General features: G+C 45.0%; 1 protein-coding gene across 1 annotated transcript; it reads left to right on the top strand.

The window, feature by feature from the left end:
• Positions 1-665: 665 nt before the first annotated feature.
• On the top strand, positions 666-16,122 carry LOC118092290 (zinc finger protein 91-like). The gene is made up of 4 exons (XM_035130201.2): positions 666-946; positions 2,342-3,907; positions 5,796-5,802; positions 13,287-16,122. The coding sequence occupies exons 1-4, from the start codon at positions 814-816 to the stop codon at positions 14,608-14,610; spliced, it is 3,030 nt and encodes a 1,009-aa protein (XP_034986092.2). The 5' UTR covers positions 666-813; the 3' UTR covers positions 14,611-16,122.
• Positions 16,123-16,217: the final 95 nt, after the last annotated feature.

The following is a 16,217-nucleotide window of genomic DNA, read 5'->3' on the forward strand; positions in this document are numbered from 1 at the left end:
GAGGGGCTCTAAGGGGGGGGAGGGGAGGCGGTGAAAAACCAGGCTATAAAATGGATCATCTTCAACTGCCCACCACGCATGGGGCCTTCTCGTGGCAGGAGGGGTCCTGTGGGATGGGGGGATGGAAGAAGATGAATTTTATGGTAACCAGAATAAGAGATAAAGTATAAGGATAATTATTAGCTGTATGAATTTATGTTAAAGATTGAGTGGAAATCATCATAATGAAACTGCAATTAATAAGTATAATAAGATATGAAACTCAAAAAGGGAAAGATACGGGGAAGTCACAAAAACAATGTTAAACAAAGGAGGGATGAGTTTATATGAAGTTTTTCTTTTTTCTATATTTTTTCTTCTTTCTTTTCTTTTTTCTTTTTATTTTTTAAGGACATGTATAGATGGAGGGCTGGGCGGACATCCTCCCTTGTCTTCTCTCATCACCCTAGGGCCCACTGGTGGCAGAGGTGGGCTCAGGAGCGGAGGAGGGGGGAGGGGATAAACCCAGCTACAAAATAGACCACCTTCGACTGCTTGCTCTGCATGGGACTCTCTCGTGGCAGGGGGGGCTCGTGGGGGCAGTGGAAAAGGGTGGAGGAATTTGATATGTCTGTTTTGTTCTATTTTTGTAAAATTAATTAAACTTATTTTTTTATTAAAAAAAGGAGGGTGACTGGCCCCATTTGTGCTTCTCCAGGGGCAGGAGAACATCTAGGGCAGGAGAATCCCTGCAGGGCATCTGAGGCTCCCTTTGCTTCTTCCTCTCTCCCAGGACCCTGCAGCTTGTTTTGGCTCCTTGACTCCTCAGGAAGGATGAAAGAGACGGATCCTCCCAAGCTAGCAAGGATGGAAGGGGGAAGATGGACGGTTGACCTGGTCAGGTTGTCTCCTGCATCCCTCCTCTCAACCTCTGAGCGTTCCCTCCCAGGGACCTCCGAGAGATCTGGTGAGTTCCAGGGGAGTGGAGATGGGGACATGGATGGATGGAGCCAGAGAGGTATTGGGGCTTGCTCAGCTTGGGGGTGGGTGGGGAGGCAGGCAGGCGGATGGAGATGGAGAAGGGGAGCACCTTTTCGGGCTCCTCCACCTGCCTGCCTGCCTGCACCTGCCTGCCTAAAACTCCACTGACTTGGCCTTTTACCAGGTCTGGAAAGGTCACGCCCACCCTCTAGTCCCATGCAAGGAAGGATGCTCCAGGCCAGGAGGAACAGGAAGTTTCAACTGGCTGGACCAAAGATTCCCTTGCATGTCCACTCTAGCAAAACAAGGAATGCTGCACTTGACTGCTCCCAGTGGATTACATCCCAGTCTGGGATTCTCACACCCCCACCATGATCCCTGAATGGAGGGATATCATCTGCGAATGTTCTTCATCTATTCATGCCTTTTTACACAATGACTAGACTTGTCTGAACCTCCCAGGCCTTCTTAAATGTTGGCTTCAGAGCTTTTAGGGAAGTTGAATGTGAGGTCTGCTGTTTTGGCTTCTGTCTGCATTTGACTGACCTTGGAGATGGAGTGGATTCCAGGATTGAGCCAAGCAAAATCTATCCCAGATAAAAGCCAAGCAACATGTCAGTTAATACCAGCCAACAAAGGCAGTGAAAACTATAGGAAGGCCTCACATCTAACTCTCTCCAGTTCTTTCACTATCACAGGGGTCCCCAAACTTACCTGGCTTCAGGCTTCCGAAAAGCACCGAAAATAGCTTGTGAGCATGCACACAGGCGTCCTCCGACCCGGAAATGCACCGGAAATGACACTTGTGCATGCGTGCAAGCTATTTCTGGGGTTTTTCGGACCCAGAAGTGCGCAGCCGTGCCACACCGCGCCGGTAAGTGCAGGCTGTGGCAGTTGCCGGGGGCCGCATAAATGAGCCTTGCAGGCTGCATCCGGCCCCCGGGCCATAGTTTGGGGAACCCTGCTCTATCACAAACATTTATTAACTTTGTTCAGTAATGGATGTGAACGATGTCCCCTTCTTTCTGAGTGGGGTTGGGGTCCGGGGCAGCGATGCAGAGTTAGCATGACTTACGCTAACATGGCAGTGCATTGCTGGGGGAGGGGTCAGGTGGTGGGTTTTATGGTTCCGTGTCATATGCGCCCGTCACAGTATGCTGGCAGCGTCGCCCCACTGGTTTCAAGAGAGTCAGGCGCCCTGCAGACATGTTAGTGTGCTGGGGGGGGGGTTGAAGATGCCACACATCGACAATGACATTAAGTTAGACTTCAAGGATGTCCGCTTGAGCACTCTCATATCTTGCAGTGAGGGGGGACGGACATTTTTCAATGGAGCTCCATTTCTTTCTCAGGCGATAATTAGCTTCTCTCTTCATTGCAGATGGTGACGAATTGGAAGGGGAGAACAAGGGGGACCACAACAGAACCCACATATTGGAGAAGTCAAATAAATATTCAGAGTGTGGAGAGAACATCCGTCAGAGCTCCCAGTCCACCTCCCATCAACGAAAGAGCTTCGTTTGGAGGGATAGCCTCACTTCACACAAAAGAACTCACAGTAGAGAGAAATTGCATGAGTGCAGAGAATGTGGAAAGAGCTTCAATCGGAAGTATAGTCTCACTTCCCATCAAAGAATTCATACGGGGGAAAAACCCTATCAGTGCGTTGAATGTGGAAAAAGCTTCAGTCACAGTAGTGGTCTCACTTGCCATCAAAGAATTCATACAGGGGAGAAAGCCTATCAGTGCATGGAGTGTGGAAAGAGCTTCAGTCGAAAGGATCATCTCACTTCCCATCAAAGAACTCATACAGGGGAGAAACCCTATCAGTGCTTCGAATGTGGAAAGAACTTCAGAAAAAGCTCCCATCTCACTTCCCATCAAAGAATTCATACAGGGGAGAAACCCTATCAGTGCTTCGAATGTGGGAAGAGCTTCAGCGAGGCGTCCTATCTCAGTTCTCATCAAAGAATTCATACCGGGGAGAAACCATATAAATGCCTGGAATGTGGAAAGAGCTTCACAAATAAGCGAAGTCTCACGTCCCATCAAATAATTCATACAGGGGAGAAAACATATCAGTGTTTGGAATGTGGAAAGAGCTTCCGGAAGGAGATTAAGCTCATGAGCCATCAAATAACTCATAAAGGGGAGAAACCTTTTCAATGCCTTGAGTGTGGGAAGAGCTTTCGTCACCGGCTGAGTCTCACTTCCCATCAACGAATCCATACAGGGGAGAAACCCTATCAGTGCTTAGAATGTGGAAAGAGCTTTAATCAAAGCGCACATCTCACTGCCCATCAAAGAATTCATACAGGGGAGAAACCCTATAAGTGCCTAGAATGTGGAAAGAGCTTCAGTATCAGGCAGAGTCTCAATACCCATCACAGAATTCATACCGGGGAGAAACCCTATCATTGCTTAGAATGTGGAAAGAGCTTCCGGGAGCGGACTAAGCTCTCTTCCCATCAGAGAATTCATACAGGGGAGAAACCTTTTCAGTGCCATGAGTGTGAAAAGAGCTTTCGTCACAGTTCTAGTCTCACTTCCCATCAAAGAATTCATACCGGGAAGAAACCCTTTCAGTGCTTCAAATGTGGTATGAGGTTCAATCGAATGGATAGTCTCACTTCCCATCAAAGAACTCATACAGGTCAGAAACCATATCAGTGCTTCGAATGTGGAAAGAGCTTCAGTCAAAGCTCGAATCTCAGGACCCATCAAAGAATTCATACAGGAGAGAAACCCTATCAGTGCTTGGAATGTGGAAAGAGCTTTCATCAGAAAGGTGATCTCACTTCCCATCAAAGAATTCATACAGGGGAGAAACCCTATCAGTGCCTGGAATGTGGAAAGAGATTTCGTATCAGTCACGGTCTCACTACGCATCAGAGAATTCATACAGGAAGGAAACCCTATCAGTGCTTGGAATGTGGAAAGAGCTTCAGTCACTCTAACCATCTCACTTCCCATCAACGAATTCATACAGGGGAGAACCCTAAGAGTTCATACAGAGGGAAGACCAAAAAAGAAAAGCAATAAAGCCAAATTAAGCAACCCGTAGAAAACACAGTTGTATGTGAAAGAGAAAGGGGCCAAGGAGAATAACTAAAATACCCTTTATCACGTTTGTATCATATTACAATAGAATGGGAAACACCAGAGATCTGTTCAAGAAAATTGGACACATGAAAGGATTATTTTGTGCAAAGATTACCATAATAAAGGACAAAAGTGATAAGGACCTACAGTGAGGGGGGGGGAGTATTTGATCCCCTGCTATATTTGCCCATTTGCCCTCTGATGAAAAATGACCACTCCATAATTTTAATGGTAGGTTTGTTGTAGCTGTGAGAGACAGAATAACAACCAGAAAACCCTCAGAAAGCCAGAAGACAAAAGTCAGAGTTTGATGTCCATTATAATGAGTGAAATAAGTATTTGATCCCCTATCAACCAGCCAGATGTCAGGCTACCTTGTATCTTCACTGTATGTAACGAGCTGAGATTAAAAGCACCTGCTGGAGGAAGAAGAGGAAGAGGAAGAAGAAGAAGAGGAGGAGGAGGAGGAGGAAGAGTTTGGATTTGATATCCCGCTTTATCACTACCCGAAGGAGTCTCAAAGTGGCTAACAATCTCCTTTCCCTTCCTCTCCCACAACAAACACTCTGTGAGGTGAGTGCGGCTGAGAGACTTCAGAGAAGCGTGACTAGCCCAAGGTCACCCAGCCGTTGATATTTGTTTGTTTAGATGTATATTAGTAATTTAGTTCGAATATTAATAAGACCTGGTTTATACCACCAGTGAATGTATTAAACATAACAGACAGCAGAAGGAGAAACTACTGAAGAAGCCCATCATATGGGCGAAACAGGTGAAAAACGATGGCAGCCTGCCTATCATTGACACTTCGTTCGACCTGCTGCCACTTTGCTCACCGCTAAATAGCCTCAAAGACCATAAAGACTGGTTTGCCTTTCGGTATTTATCTGTATATGCTAGCTGCTTGACATTTGGTTTTGGCTTCTGTGTCAGCATTTGTATATGGTTCTCTTATTGTTTTCTTTTTGTACTAATAATACTTGATTGAAACTTGATTGAATCTTGTGCCCTTGCATGCTGCTTGTATTGTATTGGACTCAAGGTAACCCAGCAGCTGCATGTGGAGGAGCGGAGACACGAACCCGGTTCCCCAGATTACGAGTCTACTGCTCTTAACCACTGCACCACACTGGCTCTCGACAGGTCTTACCTGTAATCCCAGCTCGTTACAGTACCTGCACAAAAGACACCTGTCGACAGAAGCAATCAATGCTTGTCTTTCTTTTTTTGTATTTTGTGTGAAAATAAAATAAAATATTTTAAAAATTAAAAAAAGTGAGAACAACGTCGATCCAGTTCACAAAGTTCTCAAGAAGGTAAACAAAAGACTTTTTTAAAAAACAACAACAACACCAGTATAAGGCGGGTTTGCCTGTTTTAAGTCAGGCACAAAAAAAGGCTGACATTTGCTCAATGTCCAAAGAAGCATTTTATCTGCACAGCATGTCCTTAATTTATGGAATGTATTGCCGGAACATATGGTGGTAGATACTGGCTTAGCTGGCTTTAAAATCAAAATAAAAGGATTAGAAAACCAATTTAAAAACAAAAACAAATCAGCGATAAATTTTAAAACAGATTTTTTTCATACCGTGAAGTTCAGTTTACAGGAGGGGGCAACATGCCGAAGCAGAGCCCATCTTTTTCATGGGATCCTTATGAAATTTAGGAATGTCTGCATTCCCACATTTGGGAAACCCTGAGAGCGTGGGACCCACGAGGCCACAGGAGAGCCATGGCGTCTCTGAGAGCAGCTGGGGCTTCCAGAAGAAACAGCATGGCGTTCCCGCCTGTTTTGGAAAAGGGTGGGAAATGCCATCTCCTGGCCCTGTCATCTCACTGGGCTCCTCCTGGGCCTGCCTGGACATGGGGGGGGATCCAACTGCCCCAAAACAATTGGGGGGGGAGGAAGAGGAGGAGAAGAAAGGAGAAATGAAGGAGAAGCTGGGAGGGGGAGCAGCCAAGAGGGAAACTCAGGATGAAAACTCCCTCAGGAAAGTGGGGCCAAGGAGAGGACGGGACCAAGGGGAATCTGTGCAATGGAGAAGCTTCTGATTGGTCTAGCTCTGTTCTGGGGTGGGAAATGGGGTCATATGGTTCAAGGAGCCCAATATAAACTGGTTTTCTGACTGGAAACACAGGGAAAGGATGGCAGTGGTCCCTCTTGCTTTGAACTGGGAAGAGTCCCAGGGCAAGGGGCTGTCCTGAGCAACATGCGCTCCCTCTCCCATCCTGGGCTTCCCCTGTCCTGCCTGCGGCGATTTGGGGGGGGGGGGGCTTCCACATCTGCCATCCCTTGAGTCCTGCTTCCCCCAGGATCCTGTGTGTGTTTCATTACTGGCATGGGACACTTCCTCATCTGTCTCTTCCTGGGATAAAAAGCGGCTGGAGAAGCAGGAAAATCCGCTTGCGGAGGGGAGGAAATCCTCTGTCTAGAAAGTCCCGTCCCCCCCCCCACCTAGCTGAGCTGGAGGGTTTTCCCCCCAGGGTGTGTCTTGATGGAGCCATTTCTGAGCCCAAGACACCTCCTGCCACTAGGCAGACTTTGGCCTCTTCTCCATCCCAGCCTTTCCTTGGGATCCAGCAGCCTGGAGGCACTAGGAGTGTTGTGTATAGAAGTTCTCACCCTGGGCCACTAAGGGTGTTGTGTACAGTATAGTTTCACTCTGCCTGCCATGGCTGCAGGTCTCACTCAGGTCCGCCCATGCAAATGAAGGATTGGGTAGCTAGAGAGAGAGTTGTTACTCTTGCATGTTACTGAGTACTGTATAAAGAGCAGGCTGGCTCAGCCGGAGAATAAAGAGAGCTGCTTGAGAATCACTGTGTCGTCTATGTCCACCCACTATTTCATAGGGAGAGCCAAGGTAACCTCCCCCCCTCATGGCCACCCCCATCTCCCTTGCGGTTGGTTTGGCGCAAAAGCAGGGATTCTGCACGAAGGGAGAGGAAGCGGCGGGCTCTATGTCCTCGGCTTGCCAAGGGTTAAAAGGAGCAGAGCTGGATTCCTAGAGAGGACAGGAAGTGAAGGTGGGGCGAAGGTCCTCCCTGGCCAAATTCCCTCCCTCCCTTCCGGCTGCTTTCTTCTCTCTCCTCGGTGAGTCTCCTCTCTCTCCCACCTGAGGGTGCAATGGGGAGAAAGAAGGGGGTCCCAGGGGTGGAGGGAGGGTGTATGCATGGGGGTCCCTGTTCAGATCAGCAGCGAAGGGGAGAAATTGGAGGCGTCGCTCGAGGAGTTTGGGCGAAAGGGGCGGAGAGGAGGAGGCTGGAAAGGGGGGAGAAAAGGAAGCGTAATTCGGGATAACACGGAGGGATCAAGGAGGCCAAAACAAGCCGGGGAAGGAAGGAAGGGGGGCGCCCGGTGGTGGAGGGAAGCGCTCCCCGCCTCGCTCCGTCCTAGCCTGGAGGTCATAAAGCGCCTTTTGCTGCTTCCTTCCTGTGCTTTACGTAGGGCTGCCACCTTTGGTTGGGCAAAATATACAGGTGTGTGTGGGTGTGTGGGTGTAATTGGGGGGATAAAAATTCCTTTACCTGCTGCAGAAATCAGTTCAAAGCAATCCATTACAATGATCCAATGGAAGCTCACAGTCACTGCAAACATTCCAGCAACAATATTGACAGGAAATCCTCCCCACCTGATGGATTTCAGGTAGAACCCAGCCAAAAAGGGGGGGCGGGGAACGGTGGGGGAGAGAGCAACAAATTCTGCTTCTCTTCCTCTCAGATTCACATAACCCCAGGGTACCGAGGTCCCTTTGGTTCCCCCATGAAATATTTGAGCCCCCCCCCAAAGTTAATGGGCATTGCCATTCAAATAGTGTGTGCACGCTGCATCTTGTGATCAGTTTTGCAGGGCGGGGCTTATTTGGGTCCCTGGGCCTCCAATGGGGAGAATTAAATCCTTAATTAACCGAGATTCTGCCCCTTCACATAAATCCTGGCTATGCCCAATGGCTGCTGTCATGAGATTTGGGGAGCCACTGGACACCGTAAGGCAGAAACGAAGTGCGCTCTCCCGCTTTTATACTTCAAACACAAATCTTACGGTTTAGCTGCCACCACTGAATTCCCCTTAGGGCAGGGGTCAGCAAAGTTTTTCAGCAGAGGGCCGGTCTACTGTCCATCAGACCTTGTGGGGGGGCGGGCCATATTTTGAAATATATATATGAATGAATTCCTATGCCCCACAAATAACCCAGAGATGCATTTATTTATTTATTTTTTAAAAGGAACACATTCTAATTTAAAAACATGCTGATTCCTGGACCATCCGCGGGCCAGATTTTGAAGGCGATTGGGCTGCATCCGGCCCCTGGGCCTTAGTTTGGGGTGCCTGCCTTAGGGTAATTCAGACAGAAGGTTGGCCTGGTAGGGTGGGAACAGTCTAGGACTGGATTCAGCAGAGCAGCCAAAGGAACAAAACTCAGACAATTGTCCTTTAACTATTCAGATGCAAGATTAAACAAGAATGGTTATACATTTCTCAACAAAGGTTACAATAAAATAACAAAGGTATAAACTCACTAACTTATACATACATATAGAAAGCTAACAGAAGAAAACGAGTCCAAGCCTTCTCCAGCATGGCAGGCGAGAGCGCATGGTTTACATCCACTCCAAGATAGAGCACAGACAATGGCATTCAGCAAGGTGCTCAAGCGATTAAGCATTCCAAAACCTTCAATTCAAACTTCCAATTTGTGGATTAACATATAGGGGTTTTAGAAAGGCACTTTTCTTTCAACTGGTCAGGAGTTAAGCCAGATGGCCCGAGTTTACACATCAAAGCCTCGGACCAGGGCAACTCCCTCTCTTAGTTCTCACACAGGTTGGAGTCAGCAAGCCAATTAAGTGATAGCCTGTTATGGCCCCAGCACTTCCCAAAATAAACATCCTTTCACACAGAGCAGAGAAATTCCTCTTAAAGTGCAAATGGACACTTTCTCATGAATACAGGTTTTTATATTATGTTATATATGTGATGTTGCTTATTCCATGACACCTTGTTGTTGTTTAGTCGTTTAGTCGTGTCCGACTCTTCGTGACCCCATGGACCATAGCACGCCAGGCACTCCTGTCTTGCACTGCCTCCCGCAGTTTGGTCAAACTCATGTTCGTAGCTTCGAGAACACTGTCCAACCATCTCGTCCTCTGTCGTCCCCTTCTCCTTGTGCCCCTTCTCCATGACACCTGCTCCCCCCCTAATATTTTATTCAAGTTGGCCCCCCTGATTGACTGTAGCTGTTCACTGCTGCTATTATTATTATTATTATTATTATTATTATTGAATTTGTATCCTGCCCTTCATCCAAAGTTTACAGGGCAATTCACAGCATAAAAATGCAAAATTAGAACTCTAAATGCATAATAAGACAAAGACAAAGACAAACCAATGATCTCTCCTCCCACAAACATTTTTAAAAGGCCATAATATATTAACCAGCCAAAGGCTCAGTTATAGAGAAACGTTTTTGCCTGGCACAGGCTACCGCCAGACCTTGCTATGCCACTGCCAGGTGGTGCAGGGAGGGTGCATGGGGGGGTCACTGTTTAGATCATGCCTGGTGAGGAAAGACCCCCAAGTCAGGGAGCAGAGGGTCCCCCCTTGTTCACTCTGCCAAGCCAGGGAGGCGGTGGGATCGCAGAAGGTCTGCAGCTCTGTTCTTCTTTTGGATCCAGATGCTGCCTTCCTTTTGGGGAGGGGGCTTTGGGTCAAGGAAAACTGGGCATGCAAAGAAACCCCTTCAGATCTGGGGATAAGTCACATTTGTTAAGAGAAGCTGCAGCCAGATGGGAACAATTGCAAGAAAACATGTCTCTCCCCTTTTCAGGCTAAACAAGTAGACCAACTAATGTGAAAGCAAATTTCAGATCTATCTTCAGGAAATGCTAAAGCAAGTATAAAAGACTCATTCTCCCAACCTTCTGGGACAAATGAGGAGGGATTATCAGTCATTGATGCCTTGTACTAGAGGACTTGGAATGCATAAAATTCTTTTTGGCTGACTGTAATAAAATTCTAACCATTCTGATAGTTACTTGTAAAACTTTCTGGAAAAAATCTAGCAGAGAGTCTGGGTTTTGATAAACAAGAAATGGAAATTGATTCTATCTTAAATAAGGCTAGTTCTATCAAGCTGCCTTAAGCCTTTGGGATTTAAAGGGTCTGCGTGCCTGGTGTTCTTAAGAACACTACAGATTTAGGACATGTGGAAGATCTATACTTTGATGGCTTCCATGCCAGGGTGGGGGCCACATTTTGAGACTGGAGAATTGCAAAGATGGTATATAAAAACAGACAATATCTAAGGAGGAGTGGTGTATTCGTCTCATATTTCAGAAACATGGCATCTCCAGCTCCTCTGCTTCCACATACAGATTTGGTCCTCATGGAACCCCAGACAGAGGCAAATAGGGCCACAACACCTGCCTGGCTTGCCATGAGAGCTCAAAGAGCGTCAACAGGGCTCTCCATACAAAGCAACTAGCATGGGGGCACCTACATGTAATAGCTACTCGTCTATTTTGTGCCCATGCTCTGGGGTTGCAGTTTTCAGGGTTAGAGAAAGAATGGTGACTGGTTTTGACACCAAGTTCTGTCCATAAGCCCCATTGAGTTCAATGGGATCTGCACTCAGGTCACTACTGTGCAGACCATGCCAGCCTTATGAAGTGGAGTGAGGAGGAAACAGGTGAAATTGGAACCACTGGAGATGTTTAGAAATAGGGCTTCTGTTGGGAAGGGGCTGCCCCATTTGTGCTTCTCCAGGGGCAGGAGAATATCTAGGGCAGGAGAATCCCTGCAGAGCCTCTGAGGCTTCCTTTGCTTCTTCATCTCTCCCAGGACCCTGCAGCTTGTTTTGGCTCCTCGACTCCTCAGGAAGGATGAAAGAGACGGATCCTGCAAAGCTAGTGAGGTTGGAAGGGGGAAGATGGACGGTTGACCTGGTCAGGTTGTCTCCCGCATCCATCCCCACAACCTCTGAGCTTTCCCTCCCAGGGACTTCCAAGAGATCTGGTGAGTTCCAGGGGAGTGGAGATGGGTACGTGGATGGATGGAGCCAGAGAGGTATTGGGGCTTGCTCAGATTTGGGGTGGTGGGAGGCAGGCAGGCGGATGGAGAAGGAGAGTACCTATTCGGGCTCTTCCACCTGCCTGCCTGCCTGTGCCTTTGTCATCTGCAGGCAATTTGAGCTAGGAATACATCACAGCTCCCCGGCCACCGCAATGTATTGGCAGCAGTTGGCTCCATTTCTCCTTGACATATGCAGGTGAGGTGGTGGAAGTGCTGGACCAGTGTCTTGCCTTAGTGGTTTGTTCCCTAGACTAGATGGCTGGGAGGTCGCCTGCTCTTGACGGTGTTACACTTCCTCTGAAGGAGCAGGTTCGTAGCTTGGGGTCCTCCTGGATCCCTTGTTGTCGCTCAAGGCTCAGGTTGCCTCAGTGGCCCTGAGTGCCGTCCATCGCCTTCGGTGGTGGCCCAGCTACGCCCCTATCTGGACAGGGATAGCCTAACTACTGTTGTCAATGTTCTGGGATCCTCAAGGGTAGATTACTGCAATGTGTTATATGCAGGGCTGCCTCTGAAGACATTTCAGAAACTTCAGCTGGTGCAGAGCAGAATTCAGCAGCCAGATTGCTCACCAGAGCAACACAGTTTGAGCATATTACACCAATCGTGGTCCAACTGCACTGGCTACCGATTAGTTCCGGGCCCAATGTTTTCTTTTCACCAGGCCTTTTGTTAAAACATCCAACACCAACAGCCTTTTAAAATGTGGCTTTTGCCGGGGGGCGGGAGAGAGGTAATCTTGGGTTATTGTTTATTGTTTGATTTTACATGCTGTGATATTGTTTGTGAACCGCCCTGAGACCTCCAGGTATAGGGTAGTGTATAAATTAAAATAATAATATAAAACCAATACCATCATCTGAATGCCCTACCAATATCTGACTATTTACCAGTCCATTGCACAGTAATATTTAAAGTAACCTGATGCTAATTTCAGGATTCTGTGTGTTGCCATTTTCTTTTCTTTTTGGAATAACTTTATATTGCTTTTAAAAACAAGGATCATAGGACTAATAATGATACAAATACCCAGTCTTCTCATGTCATTTGTATATCTCAAAAGTAGCAGAATAAATTTGCAGGAATAACATGTCGTTCAGCATTAGTGGTCAGTGTATGAGTTCTGGTTCATGAATTGGTTTAAATTGAAACAGAAAAGGGTAAACAGCAGAGAACAGAGAACCTTCAACATCGCATAGCCAAATGCCTAGTCAGGAGCTCTTGTGACCATTGTGCTTAGATTAAGTGTGAGTCATAGTCATTTCCCCTCTGTTGTCAACAATGAAACAATACAGAGTTGATCTCATGAAAATGGGAAGGTGGTTCAAAGTGAAGAAGGTGATTTATGTATAAATTTAAATTGAGACCTTATTTAGATTGAGGCATAAGGTGATGGGGAGAGTGAAGTTGAAGATGTTGCCGTTTGTTTCATAGATGAGGCGTGGACGTTCCTGGATATTGAGCAGAGAGCTCTGCATAAGGAAGTCGAGGAGGAGAATCGTGGGATCATGGACCATCTTGGTAAAACTCCCTGTTGAATCATAAGATCAGTTTTGAAATTCCATAAATACCTCTATGGGATGAACCTCCACTGTTTAGATGCGGACCAACAGCATCTGGGATTCTAACATCCCCACCATGATCCCTGAATGGAGGGATATCAATAGTCTTCTCTGTGAATGTTCTTTGTCTAGTCATGCCTTTTTAAACAATGTCCAGGCTTGTCTAAACTGCCCAGGCCTTCTTAAATGTCAGCTTCAGAGGTTTTAGGGAAATTGAGGTAACTTCTGTCAGGTTTGTTGTTTTGGTTTTTGCTTCTGTCTGCATTTGGTTGACCAAAGAGATGACTGACCTTGGAGAAGGACTGGGTTCCATGATTGAGCCAAACAAAATCCATTCCAGATAAAAGCCAGGCAATATGTCATTTAATACCGCCCAACAGAGGCTGTGGAAACTATAGGAAGGCCTCACATCTAACTCAGTTATTCCTCTATCACAAGCATTCATTAACATTGTTCATTAACATTGTTCAATAATCTGGAGCTCCATTTCTTCCTGAGGCTCTAATTAGTTCTCTCTTCATTGCAGATGGTGTGACACAGAGTAGTGAGAAATTGTATCAGTGCTTGGAATGTGGAAAGAGCTTCAATCAAAGCGCACATCTCACTTCCCATCAAAGAATTCATACAGGGGAGAAACCCTATCAGTGTTTGGAATGTGGAAAGAGCTTCAGTCAGAGCAACAGTCTCACTTCCCATCAAAGAATTCATACAGGGGAGAAACCCTATAAATGCCTAGAATGTGGGAAAAGCTTCAGTCACAGGCAGAGTCTCACTTCGCATCAAAGAATTCATACAGGGGACAAACCCTATCAGTGCTTGGAATGTGGAAAGAGGTTCCGGAAGGTGAGTATGCTCTCTTCCCATCAAAGCATTCATACAGGGGAGAAACCTTTTCAATGCCATGAGTGTGAAAAGAGCTTTCGTCAGAGCAACACTCTCACTACCCATCAAAGAACTCATACAGGTCAGAAACCATATCAGTGCTTCAAATGTGGGAAGAGCTTCAGTCAAAGCTCGAATCTCAAGACCCATCAAAAAATTCATAAAGAGGAGAAACCCTATCAGTGCTTGGAATGTGGGATGAGGTTCAATCGAACGGATAGTCTCAGTAGCCATCAAAGAACTCATACAGGTCAGAAACCATATCAGTGTTTCGAATGTGGGAAGAGCTTCAGTCAAAGCTCGAATCTCAGGACCCATCAAATAATTCATAAAGGGGAGAAACCTTATCAATGCTTGGAATGTGGGAAGAGATTCGGACGAAAGGATGGTCTCACTTCGCATCAAAGAATTCATACAGGAATGAAACTCTATCAGTGCTTTGAATGTGGAAAGAGCTTCGGGGAGGGGGCTAAACTCTCTTCACATCAAAGAATTCATACAGGTGAGAAACCATGTCAGTGTTTGGAATGTGGAAAGAGCTTCAGTTTCAGGGAGAGTCTCATTTCTCACCAAAGAATTCATACAGGGGAGAAACCCTATCAGTGCCTGGAATGTGGAAAGAGCTTTCGTCAGAGAGGTGATCTCACAACCCATCGAAGAATTCATACAGGGGAGAAACCATACCAGTGCTTAGAATGTGGAAAGAACTTTAGTCAAAGCGCACATCTCACTGCCCATGAAAGAGTTCATACAGGGGAGAAACCCTATAAATGCCTAGAATGTGGAAAGAGCTTCAGTTTTAGACACAGTCTCACTACCCATCAAAGAGTTCATACAGGGGAGAAACCCTATCAGTGCTTAGAATGTGGAAAGAGCTTCAGTCGGAAGAATCGTCTCACTACCCATCAAAGAATTCATACAGAGGGAAGACCAAGAAAGAAAAGTAATAATAGCAAAAGTAATAAAGCAAAAATTATTAAACAATCTGTACAAAACACAGTTGTATGGGAAAGAGAAAGGGGTGGAGGAGAATAACTAAGAATACCATTTATCACGTGTGTATATATATACACACACAAACATAAACAATATACATTCAAACACAACTAACAATTATAAAATGTTAATCTTACTTTCCTCATATCTTAGTGGGACTCCCCATCCCATCCCACCCCCTTCCTTTTTTAAAAAAATAATAATTTTTTTTAAAAAAAGCTTTATTTAAATTTGGGTTAAAAATACATTCAACACACACTTGAAAGCATACAAGCATACCAGACAGACGTTAATATGTAAATGATAATATACAAAATCATATAGAAATAATAATAAAGCAATCCATAATTTCGTCTCCAAATAATAACAAGTAGAATAATCATAATATAAATAATAAACGTAATATTCATAAACATAAAAATTCTCAACAATACCTAAACAAAGAAAAAGAAAAAAGATAAAAATAGAAAGAAAAATATGAAAAAAGAAAAGAAAAAACTAGAAGAACATACACTCGTCTCGTCATACATACCCAAAGAAAAACCAATAACAATATTCCATTTATTCATCAAAGATCCTGATCTTGTACCTGTATTTACCCCGCTATAGACTTCCACTTATCTCTAACTGAGATTACATTAAGTGTTGATTTCTAGTACTGCATTCCCAATTCTGTATAATTAAGTAGGCATCTCCAGTGATCTTCAAATAGCATATAAACTCAAATGACAATCAAAATCAAAATAAAATATGGTAGAATAATATAATAAGTCACCATATTTCAATTGTCTCTGTGTGATTTAACTCAGTATGGCTCAATATGAGGTGCTAAAAATAAACCCAAGACTTTACCATGGGGCATTGTCCCTTTATATACTCCCCAAACTTTTCCCAATTTTGTTGGAATTTTTTGTTGGTATATCCTCTAATTGAGTTAGTAAAATTATCCAGATCTAAATAACTAAATAACTTCTCCTGCCATTCTATGATGCTGGGTACTTCTTTCTTTTTCCAGTAGGATGCGATCAAAGTTCTCGCTGCTGTTATCGCGTATAGGAACAGTGTCTCATCCTGTTTTTTAATTGTGTTATCTATTATTCCCAGCAGAAAGGATTCTGGGGTTTTCTTTATGTTATACTTAAGAATTTTTTTAATTTCTTCAAAAACTTGACTCCAGAAATTTTTAATTCCCCTACAATGCCACCACGCATGTATATATGTCCCCGCCTCCCTCCTACATTTCCAACACAAGTTGTCTTTTGTCTTGTACATCTTATGAATTTTAACTGGGGTTAAGTGCCACCTGTAAAACATTTTAATCATGTTCTCTCTAACTCCCCCCGAGGCTGTAAATTTCCATGTTTTCCTCCACAATTGTTCCCATTGGTCCATTTGTATATTTTTCCCTATATCAGGGGTCTGCAACCTTTAAGACAAAAAGAGCCACTTGGAACCGTTTCCGAAGAAAGAAAAAACTGGGGCCGCAAAACCATTGTGACATTTAAAACAAATATAACACTGCATATATTGTTTCTTACCTTAATGCTATATATACAGGATCGTGCAGTCAGCTGTTAATCTGAACAAAAAAAAGGACTTTCACTTAACAATGTAAAATATATTTTTGCAAATTAATAGCTAATTAA

Source organism: Zootoca vivipara, chromosome 12, assembly GCF_963506605.1.
Source record: "Zootoca vivipara chromosome 12, rZooViv1.1, whole genome shotgun sequence".
Lineage (NCBI taxonomy): Eukaryota > Metazoa > Chordata > Lepidosauria > Squamata > Lacertidae > Zootoca > Zootoca vivipara.

Excerpts from the sequence above, each read along its gene's own strand:
- LOC118092290 (XM_035130201.2), top strand. The coding sequence starts at position 814 with ATGAAAGAGACGGATCCTCCCAAGCTAGCAAGGATGGAAGGGGGAAGA. Across the intron at positions 947-2,341 it reads AGGGACCTCCGAGAGATCTG|ATGGTGACGAATTGGAAGGG; the intron begins GTGAGTTCCAGG and ends TCTTCATTGCAG.